Source organism: Lagopus muta, chromosome 6 (assembly GCF_023343835.1).
Source record: "Lagopus muta isolate bLagMut1 chromosome 6, bLagMut1 primary, whole genome shotgun sequence".
NCBI classification, from domain to species: domain Eukaryota; kingdom Metazoa; phylum Chordata; class Aves; order Galliformes; family Phasianidae; genus Lagopus; species Lagopus muta.
This window is the reverse complement of record NC_064438.1, coordinates 24,011,868-24,037,235: the sequence shown is the minus strand read 5'-3', so window position 1 is coordinate 24,037,235 and position 25,368 is coordinate 24,011,868. Positions and strand designations below refer to the sequence as shown.

Here is a 25,368-nt window from a genome sequence, read left to right as displayed (position 1 = left end):
CAAAACACAATTCTTGACCACTTTGAAAATTAAACACAGGATATCTGCGATTTTCTATGCGTATACACCTTAAACTGAAGTCTAGCCTGTCAAAACTAAAAGAGATTTTACATGACTTCAGAAATGAAAGGATCTTATTCTTTGAATGCTTCTACAACATTAGACAATGAGTGTGAGATGCTAGCACTATAGCTGTGTTTCAATAATGACTATTTTTGCCTTATTTCTTTTTTTAATCCTTCCAGGTGTAGCATTTTCTACCAAACATATATTCTGTTTTTGTGGATATACAGTGTATGAGAGGAGGGAAATGGGCTCTGAGAATCCTTAGTTGCCAATAGCATGCCCTTTCTCTTAAAACTCATTTTGTAAAAATCTCTCTAGAAAGTGCCATCATCTGCCAGAAATGCCTTGTCCATATGATATCAGCAGTGTAAAGTTCTACATGCTGTAGTGTAACTGGAAAATCTCCCTTGGTGTTCTGAGGGCAACCACGGGATGGTCATAGTTCAGTGTCTCTTCAGTATATTTATTTACTTGTCAAGTAACAGTTTGTGAAAGGCACTGCCACAGACATTAAACACCTACCCTCACTTAATACTTATTGAAAAAACAACACCACCACAAATGTATCAGGAAACAAAAAACCAAACATGTCAGAGTAAGGCAGCCTGCCGTGTGGGGTTCAGGATTTCGCAGAAGCCATTTGCATGCTGTTAAATGGGCAGACTGATAAGTACAGGTTTAGAAGGTAATTAGCACTATCCCTTTAACCAGAAGGATCTTTACTAAAGACAGCTAAGATTGATTTTTACATAAGAACTTTCCAAGTAAGAGAAAAAACATAACAGATTAAAGCAAAAGTGCCATTTGTAATCCAAAGCAGCAGTGTGTCCTGAGTTCCTGTCATATATCTACTTGATAGCTAGACAATTTCAGCTTGGAAAGAAGGCTAATAGGGTTTTCTTTTTATTACTGCCATTTTTCAGTATTGTATAAATAACACCTTTATAGTCTTGCTTAGGGCTCTTCTGTAAGAGCAGTACATTCCTATTTAACTTGCCCAAGACTCTTAGTAATGTAACAACACAGAATGAAGGGGGGAAAAGGAGAATTAAAAACACCGTGGGAGCCAAGGTCAACGACAAGTAGTTTTCCACCACATTTAACTCTTAAGAAAATCTACTATTCCAGTCATTAATAGTAACAATTTAAAAGAAATAGTTAAGTGACAAATCTGCCAGTGGCTTTGTTTTGCTCTCCTATCAATAGGGAAGGGATGCTTGCACAGACCTGAACCCAAGATGAAAGACCATGAAACAGGACCCACAGGTTCTGAATGTTTACCTCAGGTGTTTTCTACTACACTGTATTGCCAGTACCTTCTAAACTTTCTTCACAGTGGAGTTACTAAGCTGTCTCTGCATGCATGTGCGTGTGAGATGTGACTGCAAGCAAAAAGTTTAGAGCAACAGTGAGCCCCGAAAGTGAAAATGACAGATCTCTCCAGCTGTCCAATACCTGTGAGGAAAATACCATTGAGGTTAAAAGCAATGTGTTCTTGAAACTTGTTATCTGTACATTGGAAAATATGTTACTGTTTTTAATTGATAGCTCTCTGCCCCTGCTCTTTATTTCTCCTTTCAGTTCACATAGTGAAAACAGCAAGTTAAACCTGGCTTACCCTTGTCAACTTTTTATGTTCTTTGTAAGAGTTCAGAGGTGCAGCTACATCAGGGATATCTTCAGGGCTGTATGTTCTCCATTTTCCTTGTAATGATAGAGTATCAGTCTTCAGTCATGAGTACAGTAGTGCACAAAATTATTTCTAATTGAGGCATTTCATTAAGCAGATCTACTCTCTAGCAGAGTTGCTAAAAGTCACAGGGAGAGAAACATTTCTTTATTCTTAAATTCCAGATGTTGCTTTTTGCATTTACTTGTGCAGTAGTACTGTTCTAAGCATCCATTTTTAAGTCTGTGTAATGACTTAAAAAGGCAAGACTTACAAATTCTGAACAAAATAGGTAATAATTAGTAAGAAAAAAAAGAACAAACTTTGTGAATGAAATTATTTCTAAGCACTTCCTATTGTTACCATCCCCTAAAAAAGCATTCAAAAATGTGCTGCCCATTTGGTTATGCTTGATTCTATCACTTTTTTTTTTTTTTTTTTTTTTTTTAAATACCTTACTTTTCTTAGGCTTCTCTCCCTTCCAGAGGGAAGCATGGCTTATCTTTATTTCATACAACACAGAACCTTTGCTTTCTTGCTCATTCACATTGCAACTAGTGCTGAAATTCAATGGGAAATGCTGAGATGTTCACAGAGGAATTACTCTAAAAGTATGTGAGCATTGGCATCCCACATTGTTCAGCTTGAGTGCCGGAGGCTTCTCTTAGGAATGGGCAGGTAGAGACCTATGGATCTCTGAACACTCCTTCTAACAGATCATAGTTTTCAGTGACACAGCTGAATCACAAGATTGTTTAGGTTTTTCTTGTTGCACCACTAGGATATGTTGATGTTTGCAAACAAACAGGGGCAAGTATTTAAAAGATGTAAGTTTCAGAGTTAGGGTGTTACCAGTCTCCTACATTCTGGACTGACTGATGCTTTCTGCTCTGTCATTAATGTTTTGTGCATTGGATGCTTCATACAGATTCTGATGTACAGTATTGTTCAGGTAACTGACTGCTGCAAGTATGTAACTTCCCTTGATTTGGTCACCTTTTACACCTCTGAACTTAAATTCTCAGAAGGAATTTTATGCGTACTTTGCTGGAGTCCAGCTACCTGATGCAGCAAGTGCCTCCCAACTTTCTAGGGATGTGGTAAGGGTTAAGGGAAGAGACTTAAATGCTGCTATGAGGAGAGAGATATAAAGACAAACAAGTTTAGGGAAGCTATTTCAGTACGTGGGTCTTTCAGTGAGGTAAAGCATGAACAAAGGTTACTGCTTTCATTTCTGCAAAGTTGTGGATTTGCTTGCCAGGTGTTCTTGGGATTAGTAAGTCTAATGGCCAATTTATTTTATCATTATGAGGAAGGATTTTTTTATCTGGAACAGGAGGTCTGGAGGAGTTGTACTAATCAGCAGCTACATTGCCTGGAAATAATTTCCTTTCTACTAGAACCCTTTAGCACGTGAACCAACTACTCTTTTAATGCTTTTTTACCTGAATGCTTTACAATGATCATTATTTATTTCTGTATGTTAAGATACATCTTAGGGAAAGCACTATCACTGTAAAGCTGAGACCCGGAATCTCAGTCATTGTTCGGATGTTTATTGCTGAGCCATGTCTGGCCACAAGCATAGACAGAAAGTGCTGAAATCTCATCTCCTTAAGTTGGCACATGTGACATGTTGTGCTATACCTGAAAGGTGTGCCTTCTAGTCTACACAGCAAAAATTATGCCCAAGTATCACTTTCTACCTCACACACTCCCCCCCTCTGCAAAGAATGGTAACTTTATGAAACTGCTTTTAATTTTCTTGTTAAAAGTCACTTTGGGGTGTATTGTGACCAAATCTGAAGGTCAAAATATTTTGCCACTGGTTTTGACATCTTAAAAATATTTATTACACGTGTTTATAACATGCTTTATTAACTCAGTGTTTCAGGTCCTCAGCCTTCACTGAAAATTCTGGACAGGTAAACCTTGTCTTCTCTGTCCTTCAGGAAGGCTGGGAAGGTAATTTCTATACTATAAAGACATAAACTCTACTGCTTGCAAATAATAAAAAAAAAATAACTGTAGGTATATCTACAGTAACTTTTTCTCATGTTTTTTGAGGTGACACTTAGGATCAGTGGGTGCCACTTAACATGCTTTGCTTCATGTACCAGAGCAGGCTTGGCTTGTGTGAAATGGATTAAATCCAGCTGGATGACACAAACCTGGAAAATCCTATTTCAGGTGCACAGTTGGTACAGCCATTAATGGGTATTCAGGCTAAAGTATTAGAGCTTGTTCAAAGCAATCACTCCTGAAAAGACATTGAAACGAGGACAGCACGAAGTAAATCAAAACCAAAACAAACAAAAAACAATTGCTTTTCCTGTGCACCGAGAGCAGGCATGCCAAGGCTTTTAAGCCAGTGCTTTTTTTTCCATTTTGGTTTCTAACTAAATAGGTTCCTCTGTACTGGAGAACAGTTTGGAAGACTTAAATGGTCAAGTGCATGTTATTTGGAGAAGGAACTGAGATGTTTCTTGGTAAAGGGGGAAAAAAAACAAAAAGGAGATCTCCTTTGGGTTCAATCACTTGTCAGGTTATGTTGTGTGTTAACTCAGTCTTCTGCAATTATGTGAAATCAGAGCAAATGATACTCATCACCATTTGCTTAACGCTACTTCCCAGTTCCACAAGCTGTTCAAATCATCCTCCTTCTTGTGCCTTGTTTGGCTGTCACTGATCGCATCAAGCGATCGCTGGCAGAACCACCCCTGCATCCAGCTGTACGCCTGTGCCCGGCGACGGTCACAGCAGCACACCTGTCAGCACAACAACCTGCGCGCTGTTATCGCCGTGCAGCTGACGGCCAAGGCGCACGGCTGGCTGCCCCTTCCACAGCACTAGGCGAATTGCCGATGAACGCCCCACACCACCCCGCGGTGGGCAGCTTCCCCTCCGCTCGCGCGGCCGTAAGGGCTCGCAGTTCAGCACTCGGCACTCCGCCTGCCGCGCAGCACCGCAGCCCGGCCGCCGGACCCCGTTAAGATGGCGGCCCCTGACCCCCGCGCTTCCTCTTCCGGCCGAGGTTGCCATGGCGCTGCCCCCCCTCGGCCCACCCTCAGCCGCCGCCGTGTGTGTTTACATCGGGCGGGAGGAGCCGGAGCGGTGGGGGAGACGGGGACGCAGCAGGCTGCGACGGCCGCCCGCCCTCCATCCCCTGCGGGCGGTGCGCGGGGAGACGCGGCATGAAGGTAAGGTGAGGCGGGGAGCGGCCCCCCGAGGAGCCGGGGCTCGGCGAGCACCGACCCGGGCGGGCCGGCTCCGCAGCGCGGGGGTTCTGCCATCTCCTTGCGGCTCGGGGCATCGCTTGCGGTTCTCCTCTCTCGGGCCCTTCCGAGGGCATGCGGGAAGACAGCCCTCCTGGTTGGCTTGCCGTGCAGCCCCTGGTAGGGATGAGGTCGATCGTCTCGTTTTGAACTTGGTGTCCTGGTGGAGGTGGATGCTGGGATGGGGTTATTAAAGTTGTAACGCAATAGCTCTTGCTAGAAAGGTTCTCTTTGCAGTTGTTGTGCTTGCCCGAGGAGTCAGGCACAGGATTACATCGCAGAAATGACTTAGGGTTGTGTCAAGGTGTTTCCTTCTATTGATCTCTTTTGTTTGCAAGTAGGTGTCCTTATGAGCTGCTCCCCTCCGTCCAACACTCTGAAATACGTGGCACACTAGGTGCTCCCTGTCTCCTCGGTTTGTTTAGCAGTGAAAATTTTATCCATCCTTTACATCGTAAGCTCATGGAGGCAGAAACTGTATGTACCTATGGCCTGCACCTGTTGTGACAGGGAATCCTGACTCAGGCCTTTCTCTGCGAGCCTCAGAGCCAACTGTGGGATGAAAGTTGCCCAGTTTATAAATACTTTGAGTCCTGGGCTGTGCAAATTCTGGTCACTCAAGTTAAGTATCATCTGCACATGTATGAGGGGCGCCATCTCAGTGTCTGTGCAGCTCATGGGTGGAAGAAGAGAGGCAGCTTCCAAGCATATGGAAAGAAATGTATATGAGTCACAAAATTGCAAAGAAGGAACCTCGAGAGATTGAGTCCAATCCCTTTGCTGAAGCAAGTTCAATAGTTTGTATAGGTGGACACCCAGATGGGTCTTGAATAACTCTGTAGAAGATGCCACAACCTTTCTCAGCAGCCTTTTCCAATGCTCTGTCACCCTTACTGAAAAGACGTTATTCCTGCTGTGCAGTGTTAGTTTTTCATTTTGCTTAACAGCTGAAGGTGTTGGTTTTTCTTCTGTTTGATTGCTTGTTCTTATAGAGTGGGATAACAAAAATATGCATGAGGAAGGTATTTGTAAACAGCCTTATGGCCTTGGATTGCATAGCATATGCACTGCATAGCAGAAATCTCAGCCTGTTGGCTGAGTACTACATCCAGCTTGAGGCCAAAATAGAGAAAAGCTGCCTTTCAGCTTCTGTTTTATTGCATGTGGGGTAAACTGCTGATTATTCTTGCTAAGCCCATTATTTCTGCTGAATTCTTCTTTTGCCTTGACCAGAGCAGGAAAGCTCGCGGTTGTTTTGAATGGCCTAACAAAAAATATGGCAGTGTGTGAGTGGAGTTGTGTTGTGGTTGGAGGGAATTCATGTGTGTTCTGACTTCCTTTTTTAAACCCTTTTATCATCTGTGAGCATTTCAGTCTAAGAAGCTCCATAGTTTTCAAGTAACTTCAGTATGTATTTCTTTCCCTTTGCTGTAGTTTTTGCCTGAATAAGATGTAATGTAATGTGAGATGCATAATTTAAAGTCTGAAGATATGGGTTGTGTGTGGTGGAAATAATTATGTTTTTAATAAACAGCTGTAATGCATCATAAATGTTTGTGCCTAGTTTTTTTTCTTTCTTTTTTTTTTTTTTTTTAAGCTCATAAAATGGGGAAGAGATTGGAGAGGAGGAGAGTTCTGTGTGGTGTGAGAATTGGATCTGAACCTTTTTCATGGACCTGCTCACAGATAATTCAGTCTGATTTTAAAACAAATCAATTTGAAGTTTTTTAAGTTGTTGATCAGTGCAGGGTAACAACGTTTAAGAATCAAGCTTTTTGAGAAGTTACCTTTCCTATTTCTTACCTAAATGCTGCTATGCCTTGGAAAGTATATCTGAAGTTGTGTGCCTCTTATCAGCATTTGTTTTGAGCCTTTTTTGTTGTTGCTGATTAGCAGGTTGCTGAGAATGCAGGGCTGTCGGAGTAAAACAAGCTGATGCTGGCTTGTGTAAGGATGATCTGTCTGTTTGGAAGAGTGGAAAGCAGCTGAGGAGAAGTGGTAGCATCAGGGGATTGATCCTTCCGTGATCTGTAACTAGTGTCTCACGGTTGCTGGGGAAACTAAAGTTTGTGCTTTATTTTTAAGTCAATCAAATAAAATAAGTGTTCTATTAAAAAGGTACGGGGAAAGCAACGTGGCAAATTAGTTATTTAAAGCTTGAAGTGCTGAAGCTGGAGAAGACAGGATCATGTCAGTGCTCACTTTGCTTCTATTCCCAACTCTTTCAGGCACCGGTGATGCTTAGAGATGGCATCTATGGAGCTTTCCAGGCAGCACAAAATATAAAATTGGTTGAAACCTCCTTTTCCTAAGCTATAAGATAGGAATGAGATGCAGTTCGCTTGAGGGTCGACCAGCGCTATACATTGGAGTACGTATGCAATGTGTGAAGAATATCAGAATCACAGAATTGTAGGTGTTGGAAGGAGACCTCCAGAGATCACTGAGTCCAAGCCCCTTCCAAAGCAGGCTCCCTGCAGCAGGCTGCACAGGTATGTGTCCAGACAGGTCTTGAATTTGTCCATGGAAAGAGACTCCACGACCTCCCTGGGCAGCCTGTACCAGTGTTCTGTCACCCTTACTGTAAAGAAGTTCTTTTGCATATTGTCGCAGAACTTTCTAAGTGCCACTTCATGGCCATTTCCTCACAGATCACTGAAAGGAGGTTGGCCATATCCCTTTGTCTCCCACACTTAAGATATTTATAAACATTAATAAGATCCCCTCTCAGTCTTCTTTTCTAAAGGCTGAAATACAAAATATTTTCTGGCTGAAATATGCCAAGAGCAAAAGCTTTTCTTCGAGGGCGGAAGATTGTGATGGCAGGAAAATGCACCAGGCTGCATTAGGAGCCTGGGTACCAAGCCTCTTAGGATAAGAGGGCTGTTCCATTTACTGGGGAAGTGGATAACAGTGGGGAAAGGACCTAGCCTTCACCCATCACGTTCTCGGATCTTGTTGGAATTGAAGAATGGTCTTGCTTCCTGGCTAGCCACCTCTTTACATCTTATTTTGAACAGGTCAATGAATTAGGACATTGGAGTCATCCCTGGTGGCTGCCTGATGCAGCAGCTGCTGCAGTGACTGCTTCTGCTTCTACCACTGCTGCTCCTGTCATTGCTCTAAGTTGAATGCACTCAGGAATGAAAAGCATTGAGAGAGTCTGGGGGTATTGAAATTCTTTGGGAAAGCAGGCTCAAAGAGGTGATTTTGTTGAAGTAGCTGCTCACCTTTCCATTGAATTCAGATGATTGTGTAAAGTATAGGGAGAGGTGGTGGTGCTTGTGCTCACATCTGAGTTACATATTTTGGATTGAGAGTGTGCAGTATGAAAATGTTTCAACTCTGAGAAACTTTTATAGCTATATTTAAGAAAACAAACGTGATCTTACTGCCTGGAGTTGTTCTGTTTTTCTTACTGCTTTTGATATCCGATGCTGGCAGGAGAACACTAGAGATCTAATACGGGGTAGGTGTTTTGAAGATGAAGTCCAATCAAAAGTTAAGAAAAACCAAAGTAAATGTTTCTCTCGCTTGTAATTTCAAACGGTTCCTGAAGGGTGTCATGGATTGTCCTGTTAAAACTTGACGTATGCGTAACTTTGTGTCTGTGATCCTGCCTAGCAGGGCTCATGACAGCTGAAATGAAAAGCACTTTGGAAAGGAGCAGCTTATAAAAGGGAGAACAGTCAAGATATTGCTTGCTGTGGAGTATGTTGTCTTTTCTTTTTTTTTCTTTTTTTTTTTCCCAGCATGTAATCGTAAATTTTTTATAGGAAATGGGAGGACAGTGAATGTAACTGATAGAAAAAGTAAAAGGGTCTACAGACTGTACAAATACTATAAGTAGCTCTGACTTAAATATTTGCCTATGATGGAGCACCTCTGGTGAGTGCACAATCCTATGAACTTTGTGGTGGTTTTCTTTTCCCTGTGTTTTACCTGAATTTCAGAGGGACTGAAAGAGGGTTCATGTCTTCAGTGTTCTGGGTAAGATATGTGCTAGCAGAAGTGGAGCTCTTTAAGCAGTTCATTTTGTGACTGAAGTCATGAAGGTGGCTTATGCTTGTGTTAACAGACTTTGTGATCTTACCACTTGTGCACTGCTGCTGAAGTTCTTTCTAGTGCAATTCCTGTGCTTTCTTTCTATGTAAATATCAAGGAAAAACCTGTGCACCTTGGAGATCCACAGAAACTGCAGGCAACTGTCAACGGAGTAAGTTCTTCCTTATGAGCCAACAGGTGCAATGTCTGCAGTTGTTATGATCAAGTGCTTTCTCTATCTGACAGCTGTTTTGTTGCTGGGTGAAGTAACTCTAGCTGTAATGCTGTATGCAGCAACTTGTGATCTTTTTTACACTTCTTGCAGTTAATTTGGAAGCAAATGAGAGAGATTTCTATGGTGCCTGAAATAGAATGGGCATTATTGCTGGCAGTGCTTCTGGCTTTGAGTTGATGCATGCTGGTTAGGTGTAAAATTGGAGAGCTTGGGGCTAGCGGATGTAATGCTTGCTCTGTACGTTAAGTAAATAACTTGAGATACTATGGCTTTAGAACACAATGACAATAAATGTATAGAACACCATGCAAGGCTCTGAGCTTAGAGAGCTGGCATTCTCCTTTGTGAGGAAGAAAATAGACTTTACTACCTAGCCATCAGCAGAAACACCAGGATAGTGATGTGCAGTGAGTGCCACATATTACAATTACAATATTACAATCTCCTTGTTATTTTTTTTTTTGTCTAAAAAATGAAATGTTAATTTTTTAAGAAATCAGCATCTGTTTCAGGCTGTTCTGTGGAAAGCTCTGACTATTGGGAGTGCTGGTGTTTGTCAGGTTGGATACATGCTTATGTACTTTGTATCTTGAGTTTTGTCACAGAAACCATTGCATTCTAGCTGTGAAAGCCCTTGGAAAAACTGGTTATTTCAGCTCATTAAAGCTAAAACAGTAGTTGTGCACTATTAAGGAAATGCATGCAGGTAATGTAATTCAAGTTGGCCATATGAAACCACTGTTAAGGAACACTGCTTAGTGCAGCTCTCTGTGAGCTTTTTAGAGTACTGCGTGCGAAAGTCTCCCCTTACTGAGGACAACAGCAAGGAAAGAAGTGCTGTCTGTAGCACGGTTCAGACAATACTAATGAACTCTGGTGCAGGCCTGAGCTATTAAACAGAGGGCTTCTCATCTGTGTTTTAAACAAGTTTCTCATGCAGTCTCCAGCTCTCTTGAGTATAGAGATACTTGCATGTCTCATTAGGAAAATGGAAAATATTCCTTCTACAGTGTATGCTGTCCAGCTTCTTTAGTCAGTAACATTGCCACTCATCATTAAATCTACCTGGCAAGAAACGAGATGGGGAAAATATACTGCTTTTGCTATTTGAAAAAAAAAACTTTGGGTCATAAAATCTCATTAGTGTTTACTTTTGATGGTAGGAATATTTTTTTTTCCTCTTCCCCTATGATATTCACTATATCAAAGAATGATAAGTTGCTGTTAGAGGTTAATTGATATTTTAATATATTGGCAATTATTTAATTGCTTTCAAATTGGTGTGCAGTGCTGTGGGATCATGCTTTGGTCCAGTATCATTCCATATCCGTGCTCTGTTTCAAGTCTGTCTGGTGTTGCTGTAGTGACTTTTCTGTATGTATTGGACTGTCTCCAACTTTACTGATTGTTAATGTTTGAATTACTGTGCAAAGACACTTTGCCTTCATGGAACTTATTTTTCTCCAAGTAAGTGCAATTCCATGCAAAAGACATTCTGGATGAGGAATACTCTTCCTTGTGGAGACAGCAGTTCAAACTGAAATTGATAGCAAATCATGGAGCCTTTTTCTGGGCAATTTTTCAGCTCTCATGCTGCAGCAGTATATTATCTCTTGGTGATTACGCTGTTGAACCAGCTCAAAGTGAGGAGTGCTCTTAGGGTCGGGTCAGTATGTGGTCAGAAGTGAGGTGTTTTGGTTTTGTTTATGTTTCAAAAATGCTTCTGTGCTAATGCTAATTTAGTAACTAAACTCAGATGGAAAAGATTTGTCAATCAAAATAGAACTCAATGAAATTGCTAGCTCAGAAGTGCAGAACTGTCAGAACTGTTGCTGACTGTATTGACTTTTTGTTGTGAGAGGGTAAGAAGTGCAAAGCAGACTGTTTACTATCTTGCTGAATGGAGAATAGACTGTGGCATTGCTTTGTGGAGAACTTATTTATGCCAAATAAATCCTAATTGGGATTGCAGTGTGGAGTTGTTTTATTATTGTAGAAATAGGATTTGGACTCTTCTGTTGAGAACAATAGAACTTGGGCTTGGTTTGGGGTTAGCTGCACAAAAACTGTTTCATTGCCCCCTTCCTCTACAGGAATGTTCTGCCCCATTGTTAAGACAAAACTAGATGTTGTTGAAATCACAGCCTTCCTAATGTGTTTGCCCAAGTACAGAGAAGAACAAGTAATCTAAGCAACTTTTCCAGTACGTTCTCACAGTGTACTACGAACAAAGTGCTATAATTTTACACTGCTGTCGTCCTCAGCATTTCTATTTCTGTACTTTCCTTTAATGTTCTAGGGGATTTATAACTGCAACTCAAATTCCCCTTGGGCTGAAAGCTAGCACAGAAGCTCTCATTATGGGCTAACCTTGTTTTGCGGAATTAAAAGCAAAGCATCCATCAAGAGGCTCTCATCAACCTACAGGAAAGTGAAAAAACTGTTTATGGTTGCCGATCAATTTTTCCTCTCCTCTGCAGGAGAAGTGCAGCCAACTTTGGAAGCCTCTGAGGTGTGGGTGTGCAGTTAAGTGATGGCTGATTCACTGGAGCGTTCCTACGGCGTTTAGAGAAATTTAAATGGAAGTCTTAATTCTACAATGTACTGAAAGCTTATTGCTGAAATAAAACCTGCAGCTGCAACAAACACCTGCCTCCAGAAGGTGCAGCAACTGTGCTGCCAGCTTGTTTCTGCAGTTGAAGAGCAGCTGCCAGCACTGGTGTTTAGGCTGGTAGTTGGTAGTGTTGGGTAGTTCTGTGCCTTAGCTGACAATTAGCTCCCTGGAAGGGAGACTTTCTGTTGAACTGTCTACACCATGTCTACTTGTTGAAAATTCTTTTTTAAAAGCAAAGAAATCTCGTTTCCTTAGAAACTCAGGCTTTTTGTCTTTCTATAGAAGCAGAAAAGACATTCCATCCTAAGCCACAAGTCACTTCCAAGTGTGAAAGATGGGATAACTTAACTTGATTAAATATGAAATATTGCAGGTAAGTTCTCTGGAGCTTCTTTACAGTGGTTGGATAGAGGAGAGACCCCAAATTAACACCAGTCTTAATGATGTCACTGTAGGAAAGCTGGACAAAATGTAGCTGTTGTTAGTGGGTCTGACAAATCTTTTGTCATCAGCACATGTTGGGCCTAACCATAACATGTCCCTTTTCCCTTCCATTTGGAGGAAACAAACCTGGGATGAGAAGAACTGCTGGGGGCTTTTTTTGTTTTTAGGAATGGGGAAAGTATGTGATATGCTGGAAACCAATTATATTTGGTCTCCTGGGCATGGAATAAGTATTCTTTAAATGTAACAAATAAAGGTCAGTGCTTTCACTAAGGTACTTCGAAAATGCCATGTTAGTTTCCCAAAGCTCTTTGCAAACTCTCCCCTGCTTAGGGAGGAGTTCATCTGTTTTTTCCCACAGATACACTCAGTTTTGTGGCACTCTAGAGACACATCTGTCCTTCATAGTTATCAGCTGAGATGCGTTTTGTGCTACCTTTAAAAACAAACAAACAAATAAAACCAAGTAAAATGGTGTTGGACCAGTGCTCGGAGTGGAATAGTAAAGCCTTCACTTCTGTTAATTTTCTTCTGTTCAATTGCCTTATTGGAATGATGTCTATGTAGAGTACCAGATCTGAACTTCGGTGCTGGGCAGGACAGAGGACATGTGGTGATATAGGCTGACAGCTGTAGGTTTGAGTAGGATGAGGCAGGAGGTGTGACCTCATGGGCCTCTATGGAGAGGTGTTTCTAGAAGGAAGGCAGGTTTGAACAGGGGAAGAAGTGAGGCTCTACTCTTAAGGGCAGTGCAGGGACAAATTTGAAGATGAACATTGGAAAGGAGAAAATGCTGTGAAGTGTTCAGGAACAAGAATAGAATCTAGGTCAGGAAATACATACTTTTTTTTTTTTCACTTGAAATTGCATAGAGAAATTAAGAGCTGGAGTTTGGCCAGGAGGCCAGAATAATTTTTAAAAGCTGGTCTAAGAACTGAAACGCAACACTGCTGGTGTAGCCATGGCTTTGGGCTCTGAATTCCTCCAGCTTCAGCTCCACAAAGGGGAAGTGATTCCTAATAGGCTTCACTATAATGGAGAGAAGTATGAGAGTATTCATGCATGTTACCCAATGGGCTCTTTTCTGCTTTGTTTTTTTTTTTTTTTTGCCTTTTTTGTATGACTTATCTAGGAAAATATAGTGTTTCTAGGAATAGGGTATGAATGACAAGCAGGGCCAGAATTGTAAGGTATGTGCCTTTCTTTGTTTGGGAACAGCAGTGAAGCTGTTTTCTTACTAGTCATAAACTGGAGGGAACTTGAAATATTTGCCCCAATCTACAAGAGATTTCAATAATAAAAAAATCCAGTGAACTTGTACTTACATTATCCCCCCCTTGCTGTTGGCTCTGTTTTTTTTTCTTTTTTTTTTTTTTCTTGGTTATTCACTAGCCTAATCATGGCTCACTGAACAGTGAGTGAACAGCCTTCAGTTTAAGATTATACGTGATAACTATTGTAGACTGGAGAAGTAAAGTTCAAAAGGTCTGAATATGTGTGTGCAGAGGGGACTGGGATTTTTGGTTACTTCAAAATTCCTTGTAGGGACTTATTAGAAAGCTTAGCAGTTCCCATGACTTCTGTGTTTGGGTATTTACAATGACCATCTTGTGTCACTGTTGACTTAGATGCAAAGTGTTCCAATCATGATTGCCTAGTGTTGGGAGCGCTTCTGCTGTTTCTTTTCATTTCTTTGTAATCTGAGAATTAGATGGCATAGGCTGTTTGTGTGGCTGACTGTGCTGAAATCGTATATTGATACAGTTGTCATTTTCAGTGTCGTTGACATAACTCAATACTTTGTGGAAAACACTGACCCTCACTGAGTGGGAACCTTCTTCCTTTCTGTCACTGCAGCGTTTGTAAAGTAGATGGCCTTTAAATATGCTGAAAATCCTGGCATAACACTGAAGGGCTGAGTTATACTCAAATGTTGTGTCCCAGGGAAAAGTGTGAGGTGCTGATAAGTGATTACACTCCTTTTCATGGCACTTATTTAATTCAATACTGGCAGTCCTCTTGATCCATAAATACACAACCTTCTGTGAAACACAATGTGAGACAGCAAAATGCAGTTCTTTTCGATTGTATGTTCCTAGGCTCTGTGCCATAACCTATTCCTATAATAGTACATGTTTAAATCAGTGCTTCTTCAGTGCCTCTAGTGAGGAATTGAACCACTTTCTCAATTTAAAAGACTATACAAGCCTATATAATGAAAAGAATGTTGTGCAGTTAACAATCTACTGATGTTTCTGAACTGTTGATGCATCTTCCTGCTTCTTAAATGCTTGTAGAATAGAATAGTTCATTTGGAAGGGGCCTACAGAGATCAAGTGCAACTGCTTGACCTCTTCAGGCTAGCCAAAAGGTAAAGTACATTATTAAAGGCATTATCCTGTTGGAGGGAGCGTCAGTGTAAAAGCAATGTCTGCGTGCATTGCTTCTGCCATAGCTGGAGCTTGAGATGATTATTATAGAATTGCTGTACGCTGCGTGGCTGCTCATCTGTAAGCCATTAACTTATACAGTTGTGTGTATCCCACTCCGTTATTCATCTGTCAAGGATCCTTAAGGATTAAAAAAAACAAACCTCACTGATGCCTCATTATGGAAATAATCATTTAAAACGCAAAGCGGAGACCAAGAATTTTATCTGTAACTTAGTTATAAACCTTGTTATAAGGGAGTTTCCTAGGAGTTTTGTTTGATTACCACACTGCCAGAACTATGGACATTTTGTACTAAATATTGATGATTATGTTACCAAGCTTGCAGAAGACCCAGTGAGCTGAACTCAGTAGATATAACTAAAGAGGCAATGGATGTATTAATCTAATATACAAAGCAGTTGTGAAGAGTTTATATCTCGTGAATGACATCTGTCAGTTTTTGAGCCCTAAATATTACTTCTAGATATGGATACTAGAACTTAATATCTCATCTACTGTTAACTGTTTCACATTTTAAGTACTTAAAGTTCAGTACTGGCACTCTGCACACTTAGTGCTCTCAGTGATTAAAGTGATATACTGAAGTCTGATAAACACAGATGTCTGAGACTGCTTCTCCTGAAGCTCCCTACTTAGGGCAATTAGTGGCAAGATACGAATGTGATAAAATATCACTGAATAATTTGGCTTATACCATAGAAAGCATTTCCAACCTCATTTTAGGAAGTAAGAGATTTCAGGGTTTCTTATAGGCACTATTTTTGGTTTTTTGTTGTTGTTATTTTTAATGTTAAATCGTGAAATATAGAAAGTAAATCAGTTTTTCTTCAGTGTTTGTTGGAACAATTATCAAAAATAAAAAAAACTGTTCTGAAAACAGCTCAAATTACTGTGATTTCTTAATAAAAATAGATTCACTTTAAATATTATTTCCCTCTCACTGTTAGATGTTAAGAACATTGTATAAAAGTAGTAATCTTGGATCATGTACTTTTCTTCTGTGGGATTGCAGTAGCAAGTGTTAAAGTTCTGAATTGGAAGTGGGTGTTATCCAGCAGCATCTCAGCCACAGACTTTGTGGATCTGTTCTGGGCTCTATTTTCTCCCACCTGAATCATAGAATCATAGAATTGCAAGTTTGGAAACAACCTGCAAGATCACCTAGTCCAACCTTCCTCCCATCACCACTGCTACCGCAGGCCTCTAACCCATATCTCCTAGCTCCTCATCCAGGCGCCTGTTGAGCACTGCCCGGGATGGTGATTCCACACCTCCCTGGGCAGCCATTCCAGTGCCTGACCACTCGCTGAAAGAAAGAGTTTTTCCTTATGTCTAATCTAAACCTCCTCTGGTACAACTTGTGGCCATTTCCTCTGGTCCTGTTCCTTGCCTGGGAGAAGAGGCCAAACCCCTCCTCACCACAACCTCCCTTCAGGAAGTTGTAGGGAGCAATGAGGTCTCCCCTGAGCCTCCTCTTCTCTGGACTGAACAATCCCAGCTCCCTCAGCTGTTCTTCATAAGACTTGTGTTCCAGACCCCTCACCAGTTTCATTGCCCTTCTCTGGACATGCTCCAGGACCTCAATATCTTTCCTGTAGTGAGGGGCCCAAAACTGAACACAGTACTTGAGGTGTGGCCTCACCAGAGCTGAGTACTGATCACCTCCCTGCTCCTGCTGGCCACATTATTTCTATTGCAGGCCAGGATGGCTTTGGCCCTCTTGGCCACCTGGGCACACTGTTGATTAATGCTCAGCTAAGCATCAACCTGCACCCCCAGGTCCCTTTCCTCTTCACAGTCATCCAGCCACTCAGCCCCAAGCCTGTAGCACTGCATGGAGTTGTTATGGCCAAAGTGCAGGACCTGGCACTTGGCCTTGTTGAACCTCAGCCCAGTGATCCAGCTTATCTAGGTCGCTCTGAAGGGCCTCCCCACCCTCAGGCAGATGGACACCATCTCCCAACTTGGTGTCACCTGCAAACTTGCTGAGGGTGCACTCAATCCCCTCGTTTAGGTCATCAATAAAGATATTAAACAAGATGGGCCCCAGTACCGACCCCTGAGGGACACCATTTGAAACAGGTCTCCAGCTGGACTTAACTCCATTAACCGCTACCTGTTGGGCACAGCCCTCTAGCCAGTTTCTTACCCAAAGAAGAGTATACCTGTCCAGGCCACGGGCAGCCAGTTTCCCCAGAAAAATACTGTGAGAGACTGTGTTAAAAGGCAGATGTAAAGAAGGCGTTGAGGACCTCAGCCTTCTCCTTATCCTCAGTGGTCATCTTCTCTGCTGCATCAAGTAAAGGATGGAATCCGCTGCTCAGGGCTTAAGCTGACCGTCAAACTAAAATAAAATGTCAGGATTAGCATTGCCAGTATTAATAGCTGTACTGGAGAGCCGTGTACTTGGTGAATGCTAGTTAGGTTGTGTGTAAGGAGGAAAGCAATAGCATTTTGCATCCTTGTACTGATGGAAATGGCAGCAGATATAAACCAAAGGGGCTTCACTGTCATTGACTGTTATCAAGATAAACGATTGAGCGGGTTTATCTAATGGTAGCAAAGTGAGACTACTGACTCTTCTGTAGTAATTAATCTGTAGTTAATGTCTGCTTTTTCCTTTAGTCCTGAGCACTCAGCATGTCTTATCAGGCTGCATACAATTAGTATGGCCTTAAGCTTTGTCTTGTGTGCAGGGTTCTGTAACTGGGTTGGTTTGCTTTCTTTTCTTGAGTAATTTTGATCTGGCAAACTGGAAAGCACAGATGGAGGATTAGGAGACCTTGTAGTCTGGAAATCTCACAGCTATGGTTCAGAATGTTTGCAGTGAAACATTGGTGCCTTTTATCCTACGTCTACATTTTTAATACGAAAATATATCTTGTTTTAGTGCACTAGTGTAGTTGTCTTTTCCTTTCTCCCTCTGTAACATTAATGGATAGAAACGTATTGGAATATGCTGCCTGTGGCTGATAGAGAAATGTACTAAAGTGTATACTCTATTCAATTTCCTGTCTGGAATTTTCTTTACACATTCTTAAGAAATAGATCATATTAGTCAGGTGAAGTGATGAGATAAACCTTGTTGTCTGCAACTGATTCTTCAGTTTGAGTTTTTGGATCAGATTATTTCAGTCCAATTACTGCTTTCTTATCTATGCTTTATGGTAAATATACTTTTCCCCTCCTTTCCATGATAACTACCGTAATGAATAATGTAGTGTTTTAACTGGTACCTTGTAGTGATTTTATCACTTTAATCAAAGCTGGGTGCTGTTGACATCAGATGTTTTTTAAATGCAGAGGAAGTCCTTCTTCAAGCCTTAGGTAAAGCTTGTGCAGTTGTGGATGGCTGAAGTCAAGATTACGACAGTGGCACACGTAGTAGGCTTGTATACTTGTGGATTTGTACTTGTGTACGTTCATATACATTTTCAGGTAGTCTAGACTACAAGCCCATTTATGTTTCCAGAGAGCCCCAAAGCTTTGTTTCTAATGGGTACTATGTTTCTGATTTCACTTTGACTAGCGTTTGAAAAGAAATCCTTAACTACTGTTCACTCTGCCTTTACTTAAAAGAAGAGTGGGAATGGGAAGACAGGACCTTGGTATTTTTTCTGTGATACTTTGAAATTGAAAACGCAACAGTGTTTTCATAGCTCCAAAGTGAATTCAGTGACGTTAAATGCAACTGAAAGCTCCCAAAGTCGACAAATCTGATGAATCAGCTCATATCTGCACACAAGCAATGTTGGAGGCTCTATCCAAGATTCTGAAGGCTGGGAAGAATTGCAGGACTTTGGAGAGCAATCTGGTTATTTTCCAATAGATATTTGTGTTGCATGTGTAGATACAAATGTGACTGACCAGAAGGCTGTGTTGTCAAGGGACCTGGTTGGGTTAGGAGCAAGTTTGCTTTGTCTTTCTGTGAAAAATGAGGTGTTGGGACCATCTGGATAACTCGTGTTTATCTACTGCATTCAGCAGGGCAGCAATGTTTAAGAACCTAGTCTTGGTGAGATGTACATGAATCCTTTTAAATCAAAGGTTGTATTTCTTTTCTTGAAACTTCCAGCTGATGGTGAATCCACTGCCACCCTTGGGAAAGCAAGATTTGAAATGATGATTCCATCATATGCATTATAAATGAAAGGTGGAAATTTCTAAGTTATCAGTTTGGTTTAGTTCACTCAGACCCTCATACTTTTTTAGTTGCTGGTTCTGTTAGCTTGAGGAGTCTTTTATTTTTGTTTTTGCCCCTCCTTTAAGTAATCAGACCACAGACAAATCTACCAGCAGCGTACTTTGTGAGCTGACGGGAGCCCCTCGTGTCCTTACCGTCTGGCATATTATCTAATCCAGTAATTAGTTTTGTGGTTCCTTTCCGAATATTCTCCAACTTACCTCCTCTTGTTCTGTTCTGCAGGGACCTACCATAGAAACACAGATGGTGGAAGATGAAACTGAGACGACAAGTGAAGATCTGCCCCCTCATCTGCGGGAAGAACCTCCCGAAGGTACTGTAATGGCGTTCAGTACAAATTCTTTGCATTGAACTGGAGAAGTGATCAGGTCAAGGAAGTATTTTTTTTCTTTGGTGATTTGACTTGAGGGCCTACCTTTGCCTCTTATCTGTGAGAGATAAGGCTTTGCTGAGAGCTGAGCCAACTTCTCCTCTGGCCTACTTTTGCATTTGAAGAGGGCTGCACCCACTTCAGTGTTGATAATGTTCTGTGTTCTCTTTAACAATGTGGCTTCTGATTAAAATTGTCCTGGTCATCCTGAGTGTAGGGTTAGAAATAAAAAGCCTCTTGTATTGTTTGTGATATCTTGAGCAATTGTTAGAGAAGACTTCCAAAGTGGTCAGCTGTGCAGCTTCCTGCTATTGATACTGGCCACAGCAGAGCACTGTTAAAGACAGGCATTTTGATTTTGTTTCTTTCTGCCATCTCTCTTGGAAGCCAGTTTAGCCATCTGAGAAGGAGGCTGTTAGTCAGTAGGAGGCTCAGAAATGCCAATTTTAATTAAAAATCTCATTTGCAGTGACATGCTCTGGATATATACAGGGAATGGATTTTTTCAACTGTGTAAGTGTAGCTGATATATATATATATATATATATGTATATGTATATATGTAACAAAATAGGTGTTATTTTATTTTGAATAGAAGCTTGTAACATTGCAGCAAGCGATGTTTTGAGCTTTGTTTCCAGTTCAGTGACTTTAGAAACACAACTGCTCATAATTATTCTGGACAGTTTAAAGAACCCAGCGTGTGCTGAGGTTCTTAGTAGCAGCTTACTGTTTAAATATCGTGACATGTCTGTGGGAATCATAAATGTGTTTTATATTTTTCTTTAAGAGAAGAATCTATTCTTGATATAGCATTTATACTGACAGCCATTGTTAAAGAGCTTACGAGCCAAATAGTATTACGTGTATGCTGCTCTATCCCTTCTTGTTGAGTATTCAGTTGCAGTTTTGACATTAAGTTCTAATTTGTTGCTCTGCCATTTCATACACTGTCTGGCAATTATGATATAGAGAGGTAAGTGAAATGCAGGTCTCTGCAACTTCTACGGAGCTGGAAGGAGCCACGTGTAGGAAAACAGTCATATCCTCTGTATACATATATATGGTTATAATTCTGATTTTGTTCTTTCTAAGTAGTGCATATAGTGCACTACTCACAGTGTGTAGTTGAAGTTAGAATTCTGGTTGGCAGCCTGAGCTGATGATTACGTGAGCTTGGAGATCAAATTCTGAAATGTAAAACATAGATCATCTTGACTCATAAATTCATCAGGAGTAGGCTTATATTCTTGGACTATGCCTTTGAATTGTGTAATCAGAAGGTTTTTTTACATGTGACTGTGTTTTGCAAAGCTAGGTTTATGTCATTGAAAGTTCTTGCTTCTGCCTGCAGTTCTGCTTGTTTGAATACTGATTAGAAGTGTCAGTATTAATATTCCATGTGTGACTTGTTGGGTGGCCTGGGAAATGTGTGTGTCCTGGCCGTGCCTGCTTTGCTAGTGTGAGGGAGAGAACTGTAATATTGGAATTGGCTTGGCTAGGCAGTGGTGCAGTAAATGCTGTGAGTTCTCTTAAAGTCTGAGACGGGAAGTGTTTTGACTGACAGCGATACCAAGACTAACAAAATGAGAAGGATACTGAGAGCACGACAGGAATAGAGATGTCTTGGGAGAAATTGCTCCTGAAAAATGGCCATCAGGACTGTGCTGAAATGACAGCTGGAATTGATGGGACCGAATAGCAGGAATGTTGCTCAGAAGCTGCTACCTACCAGCAGGGACTAACCGGAATTACCAGACGTCATACAGCTGCAGGAGTGATTGCGGATAGCCCGTGACAGAAGCAGATCTCTGTTTTCAGTATGAAATATCGTTAAATGCTGTCTTTTCTGTTGTTGCTCTTTGCTGCTTTCTGGTTTCTTCTGATAGCGTTTTCCTAATAAAGTCAAATGCCTCACAAGGGTACGCCACGTTGCTGCGCCTGGTGTCTGTGAGTCAGGCGCTGTGCCTCTTGCTAACGAGCACATGGGGATGGAGGGCACTCCAGAGCCTGTGTCCTCTAGCACGACTGGAGAAGATTGCATCAGTCACTGGCTGCCAGCTGGCGCTGCGTGTGTGCCCTCCTGAAAGGGGGGAGTTAGGAACAGTGTGCTTTAGGGATATTGCAGTGAAATAACAGGTTTCTCTTACCGATCCACTTGTGACCTAAATCCATGCAATCTACTCTGAGTTAACTGTTTAATATTGTCGGAATAACCGAGTAAAGATTTCAGCTGCAGAAGGCCCCTTGAGGGCGGCTGTGTGCCCCGCGGCCTTTCATGGCGGAGCGCGGACGTTGTGCGATGGGAGCCGGGCCGGCGGAGCCTCGTCAGCGCGGTACGGCGCCGAGCGGCCGCGGGGGGGCGCTGCAGCACTTCCCGAGCGCCGGGCGTTGGGACGGCCGCCGGGCTTCTCGCGCTCGTGTGTCTGCCCGCGTCCGAGCGAACGGGAGGGAGGGTTTAAAGCTGATAATTTCCTTCCGAAAGCTGCTTTGAGCGTGGCTTTCCGCATCTTCCACAAAGCCCACGAAGCTTTTGATCCCTCAGTGCGATATTTTTACTTAATTTTATGTTTCCTTTGCCCAACTCGTGTTTGCCTTTATTCCTTCTGTGCATGCACACACTTTTCCTTTCTCCTTAGCCTTGATATCATGCCCTTTATGTGTTAGAAAGCAGGTGTCTGGAGCTGCAGCTATTCAAGCAGTGAAGGGCAGCCATCTCCAGGGAGGAGCAGGTCTGTTTTAAGTAGCGTGAAGCACCTTTGGCTCTGCAAGAGGTGGCACGTTGATCTGTTGCAGTGTGTTTGAATGCTGATCTGCTTTCAAGTAGATTATCACTCAAATGTCTGCTGTTAAAGGGCAGTATGGTCACTTTATTTTGCTGCCCAGGTACCGCAGCTCCTGGCTGTATCTGTTGTTTCTTTTTCTGCCATTTCAGAGTTCTGTTGCTGACCATTTAATACAGTGCACTGTTAATTGCTACCACCACCTTGCTTTTCTGTCCCTTTCCCATAAATTACCCAAGAAAGGGGATGGCAATGAAATCTTCTGATGATTAGAGCTTCTGTAATGTGAGCCATTATGAGTAGCTAGCATTTCCAGTTAGATGAGCAGGTCTCTTCTGTTTGATGACGTAGTGACCCTGACCATTCTCCTACTACTTCACCCCATTGCCAGGTTGAGGGGGATGATCCTTCCCTTTTATTCAGACTTGGTGAAGCCACACCTGGAATACTGTGCCTGGTTCTGGGCTCCCCAGTGCATGAGACGTGGACATGCTGGAGAGAGTCCAGTGAAAGACCACAGGATGGAGCCAGGCTCTTTTCAGTGGCACCTGGTGCCGGAACAAGAGGCAGTGAGCACTAACAGGAACACACAAGGGTTTGTCTGAACACTGGGATGCACTTCTGTGCTGTGCAGGTAACAGAACGCTAGCATAGGCTGCCCAGAGAGGCTGTGAGGTCTCTTCCTTGAAGGTCTTCAAAAGCTGCCTGGATGTGGTCCTGAGCACCTTGCTCTTGGTTTTCCTTCTTGAGGAGGGGTTGGACGTGCTGGTCCCAGAGGCTGCTGCCAACCTAAGCTGTTCCTCAGTTCTGCGGTCTTACACCTTGTGTCTACTATTTCTGTGTATTAAAAGTCCTCCCGAAGTCTCTGTGTACATGCTCTGTCTGTTACCCTAATTCTTAAGGGAAAAGTGGCTTAACTTTGTCAGACTGCAACTGTTATGCATTCCAGGAATGAGCCCTTAGCACGTTCTGGGGTATGGCTGTTCCTTTTGACCCTGCACTACTAATTAGCATCCGGTGTGCTAAACCTTAGCGCAAGGTTATGCGGTCTGGTTGAAAAGCTGTGTTGCTGCTTAATGGCAGGAAGCCCCTCTTGGGAGCTTGCAGACCAGTTTGTTCTTCTACGGTCTTTATGCATTAAGCATTAAAATTTTATTGGCCAACATGCTATGATCGGTCTGTCAGTGAGCACGAGTTGTCTGAGCAGTCTGCTATCCCTTCTGCAGTCTTCAGGCCTAGTAGAGATGTTCATTCTTTGTTGCTGACAGATAGAACCTTGTGGAATAAAACTTTATTAAAAGCAGTGGGTCTTAGCAGCTCTGCAGTATACAACAAACCTTGGGGAATTTACTTTCCAAATAACTGTAGTGTTCCTAATTCAAATTTTTACATTTGCTGTGAGTAAAGAGCCTGCATGGATAGTTCCTTAAATCAGATGATTTGCACCAATTTGAAATGTAGCATCTTGTGTGAGCCCTATAATCTGTCTCCATGGAGGCATATAGCCTTTTTTGCTGTTCTATATCTTTTGCAAGATAGAATTATATCGTGTACTTCTGTGGGAAGCTTTAGGACTACTTATCCACAGTTTGGGAATCTCTCATTCAAGGAATTGGGGGATTTAGTGGATCACTTGTTTGGGATTGCCTTTGAGTGCAAGCGTGCCGTATTTTACCTAGATGTGTTATTTGTGCAGATCTAGCTCCCAAAATTGAGCTGCATTTTAATTCAGGTACCACTGTGCATTTGAAATGTCTGAAACTAACCTGAGTTCCATCTTCATACTGGACTGATGTTGGCAAGAAGATGCCAGCTGATGCATGTCATCTGGGATGTGACTTTCAGTTTGCATCCATGCTGTTGAATGAGCGTATTCCTATAAGCAGTTTGGCTTTGTCATGAATATGTGGTGTTTTTCCCAGTAGTTAAAGAGTTGTTGACAGAGATACATCTCTATCAGTGATGAAGTTTTGTTGTCAGGCTGAATCTTTGCAAGTAAGTGCCGCACCGAGATATAAATGCTGCAGACCTGAGCTGTGTCATGTTTTCTATCTTTCTGTTGCAAGCAGTATTTCGTGTGCTAGTTTCCAAACTGACTAGAGCTAAATGAGTGCAAAGGAATCGCGCTGGAAAACGGTGCAGTTACAGCCACTAAGTTTCCAGTCAGTCTTGAGCTCTGTGCTGAAAAATGTTACTTTTTCTGGTATGAAGGAATTTCATTAAAGTTGCCTGTGGCTCTTACTGTAATCCACTACATACATACATATGTATGTGCTTACACAGTCCACCAGGCTAATATCATCAAGAATTTCTCTGTAGGTATGCTATTTGCTAAGCCCTGCTCTGCTTTCCCAAGTCAAATCGCTCTTGTCCATGTGCTGTCCAGCAGTGCAAGCCTTCCACAGAGGAGCTCTTTAAGTGACCTGCTTTTCTTGTCTGATGGCCAGTTGGCAACATTCTCAGCCTGGATTTGCCTCTACTCCTGTGGTCACACAGCTAAAGCGAACGGCTGGGAACTGGGACAACGGTGATCTATTCCTAGCTCTGCTGTTGACGTATTCTATGGTAGTAGCCAAATGGTTCAAGTCTTCCTTGAACCATATTATTCTTTGTGTATGGAACAGAATTGACTATTCTTATAAATAGAGATGGTTGAAAAAGCAAACTGTAACTTTTTAAGCTTTTGGAGGTAAAAGGTACTTGAAAGCTAATACCGAAAAATAGGATTGCAATGTATAAATAATATAAAACTTGTCAGGCTTTTTTTGAGTCCACAAAAAGGTGATTGAACATGCCAGGTAACTTCAAATAGAAAGACAGGTTTCTTAAAGAGCAGAGAAAGAAATTAGCAGTGAGGCTGTCTGTTCTTTGTAGCTAGGACTTTATGTACCTGGCATGTCTTCTCATCTGTAAAAACATTTCCTGAGCTGCTTCTGTGAATGGCCTGAGGCTGGAGAGCAACATTTCAGTATCATCTGTCTCTTCTTAAGGCACAGATTCAATGCAGCCATGCTCTTCTGCTGGCCAAAAAAGTTCTTGTTTCTGCAAAAAGAAATGACCTGGAGTGTCAGCTCAGTCTTGCGCTCAAAGTCTACCTTAGTGTTTCTGATAGAATTGTAAAGCACTTTGACGTCTACCCAAATTGTAACACCGGGTTTCTGTTTAATTTATTACTATCTCAGCTTTCACTAAAGTGATGATTCTTCCTCAT

At 42.0% G+C, this 25,368-nt stretch overlaps 1 protein-coding gene across 2 annotated transcripts in view; it reads left to right on the top strand.

Moving 5' to 3' along the window:
* LOC125694298 (transmembrane protein 263-like) overlaps positions 1–25,368 on the top strand; it is a 198,777-nt gene that overhangs the window by 5,244 nt on the left and 168,165 nt on the right. The window contains exons 1-2 of one of the 2 annotated variants that reach the window (XM_048947255.1): positions 4,778–4,935; positions 19,227–19,317. In XM_048947255.1, coding sequence (XP_048803212.1) covers positions 4,930–4,935; positions 19,227–19,317 — 97 coding nt within the window. In that variant the 5' untranslated portion in view covers positions 4,778–4,929. Of the gene's footprint in view, positions 1–4,777; positions 4,936–19,226; positions 19,318–25,368 lie in introns of those variants that run through there. The other variant, XM_048947256.1, reaches the window with a different exon arrangement.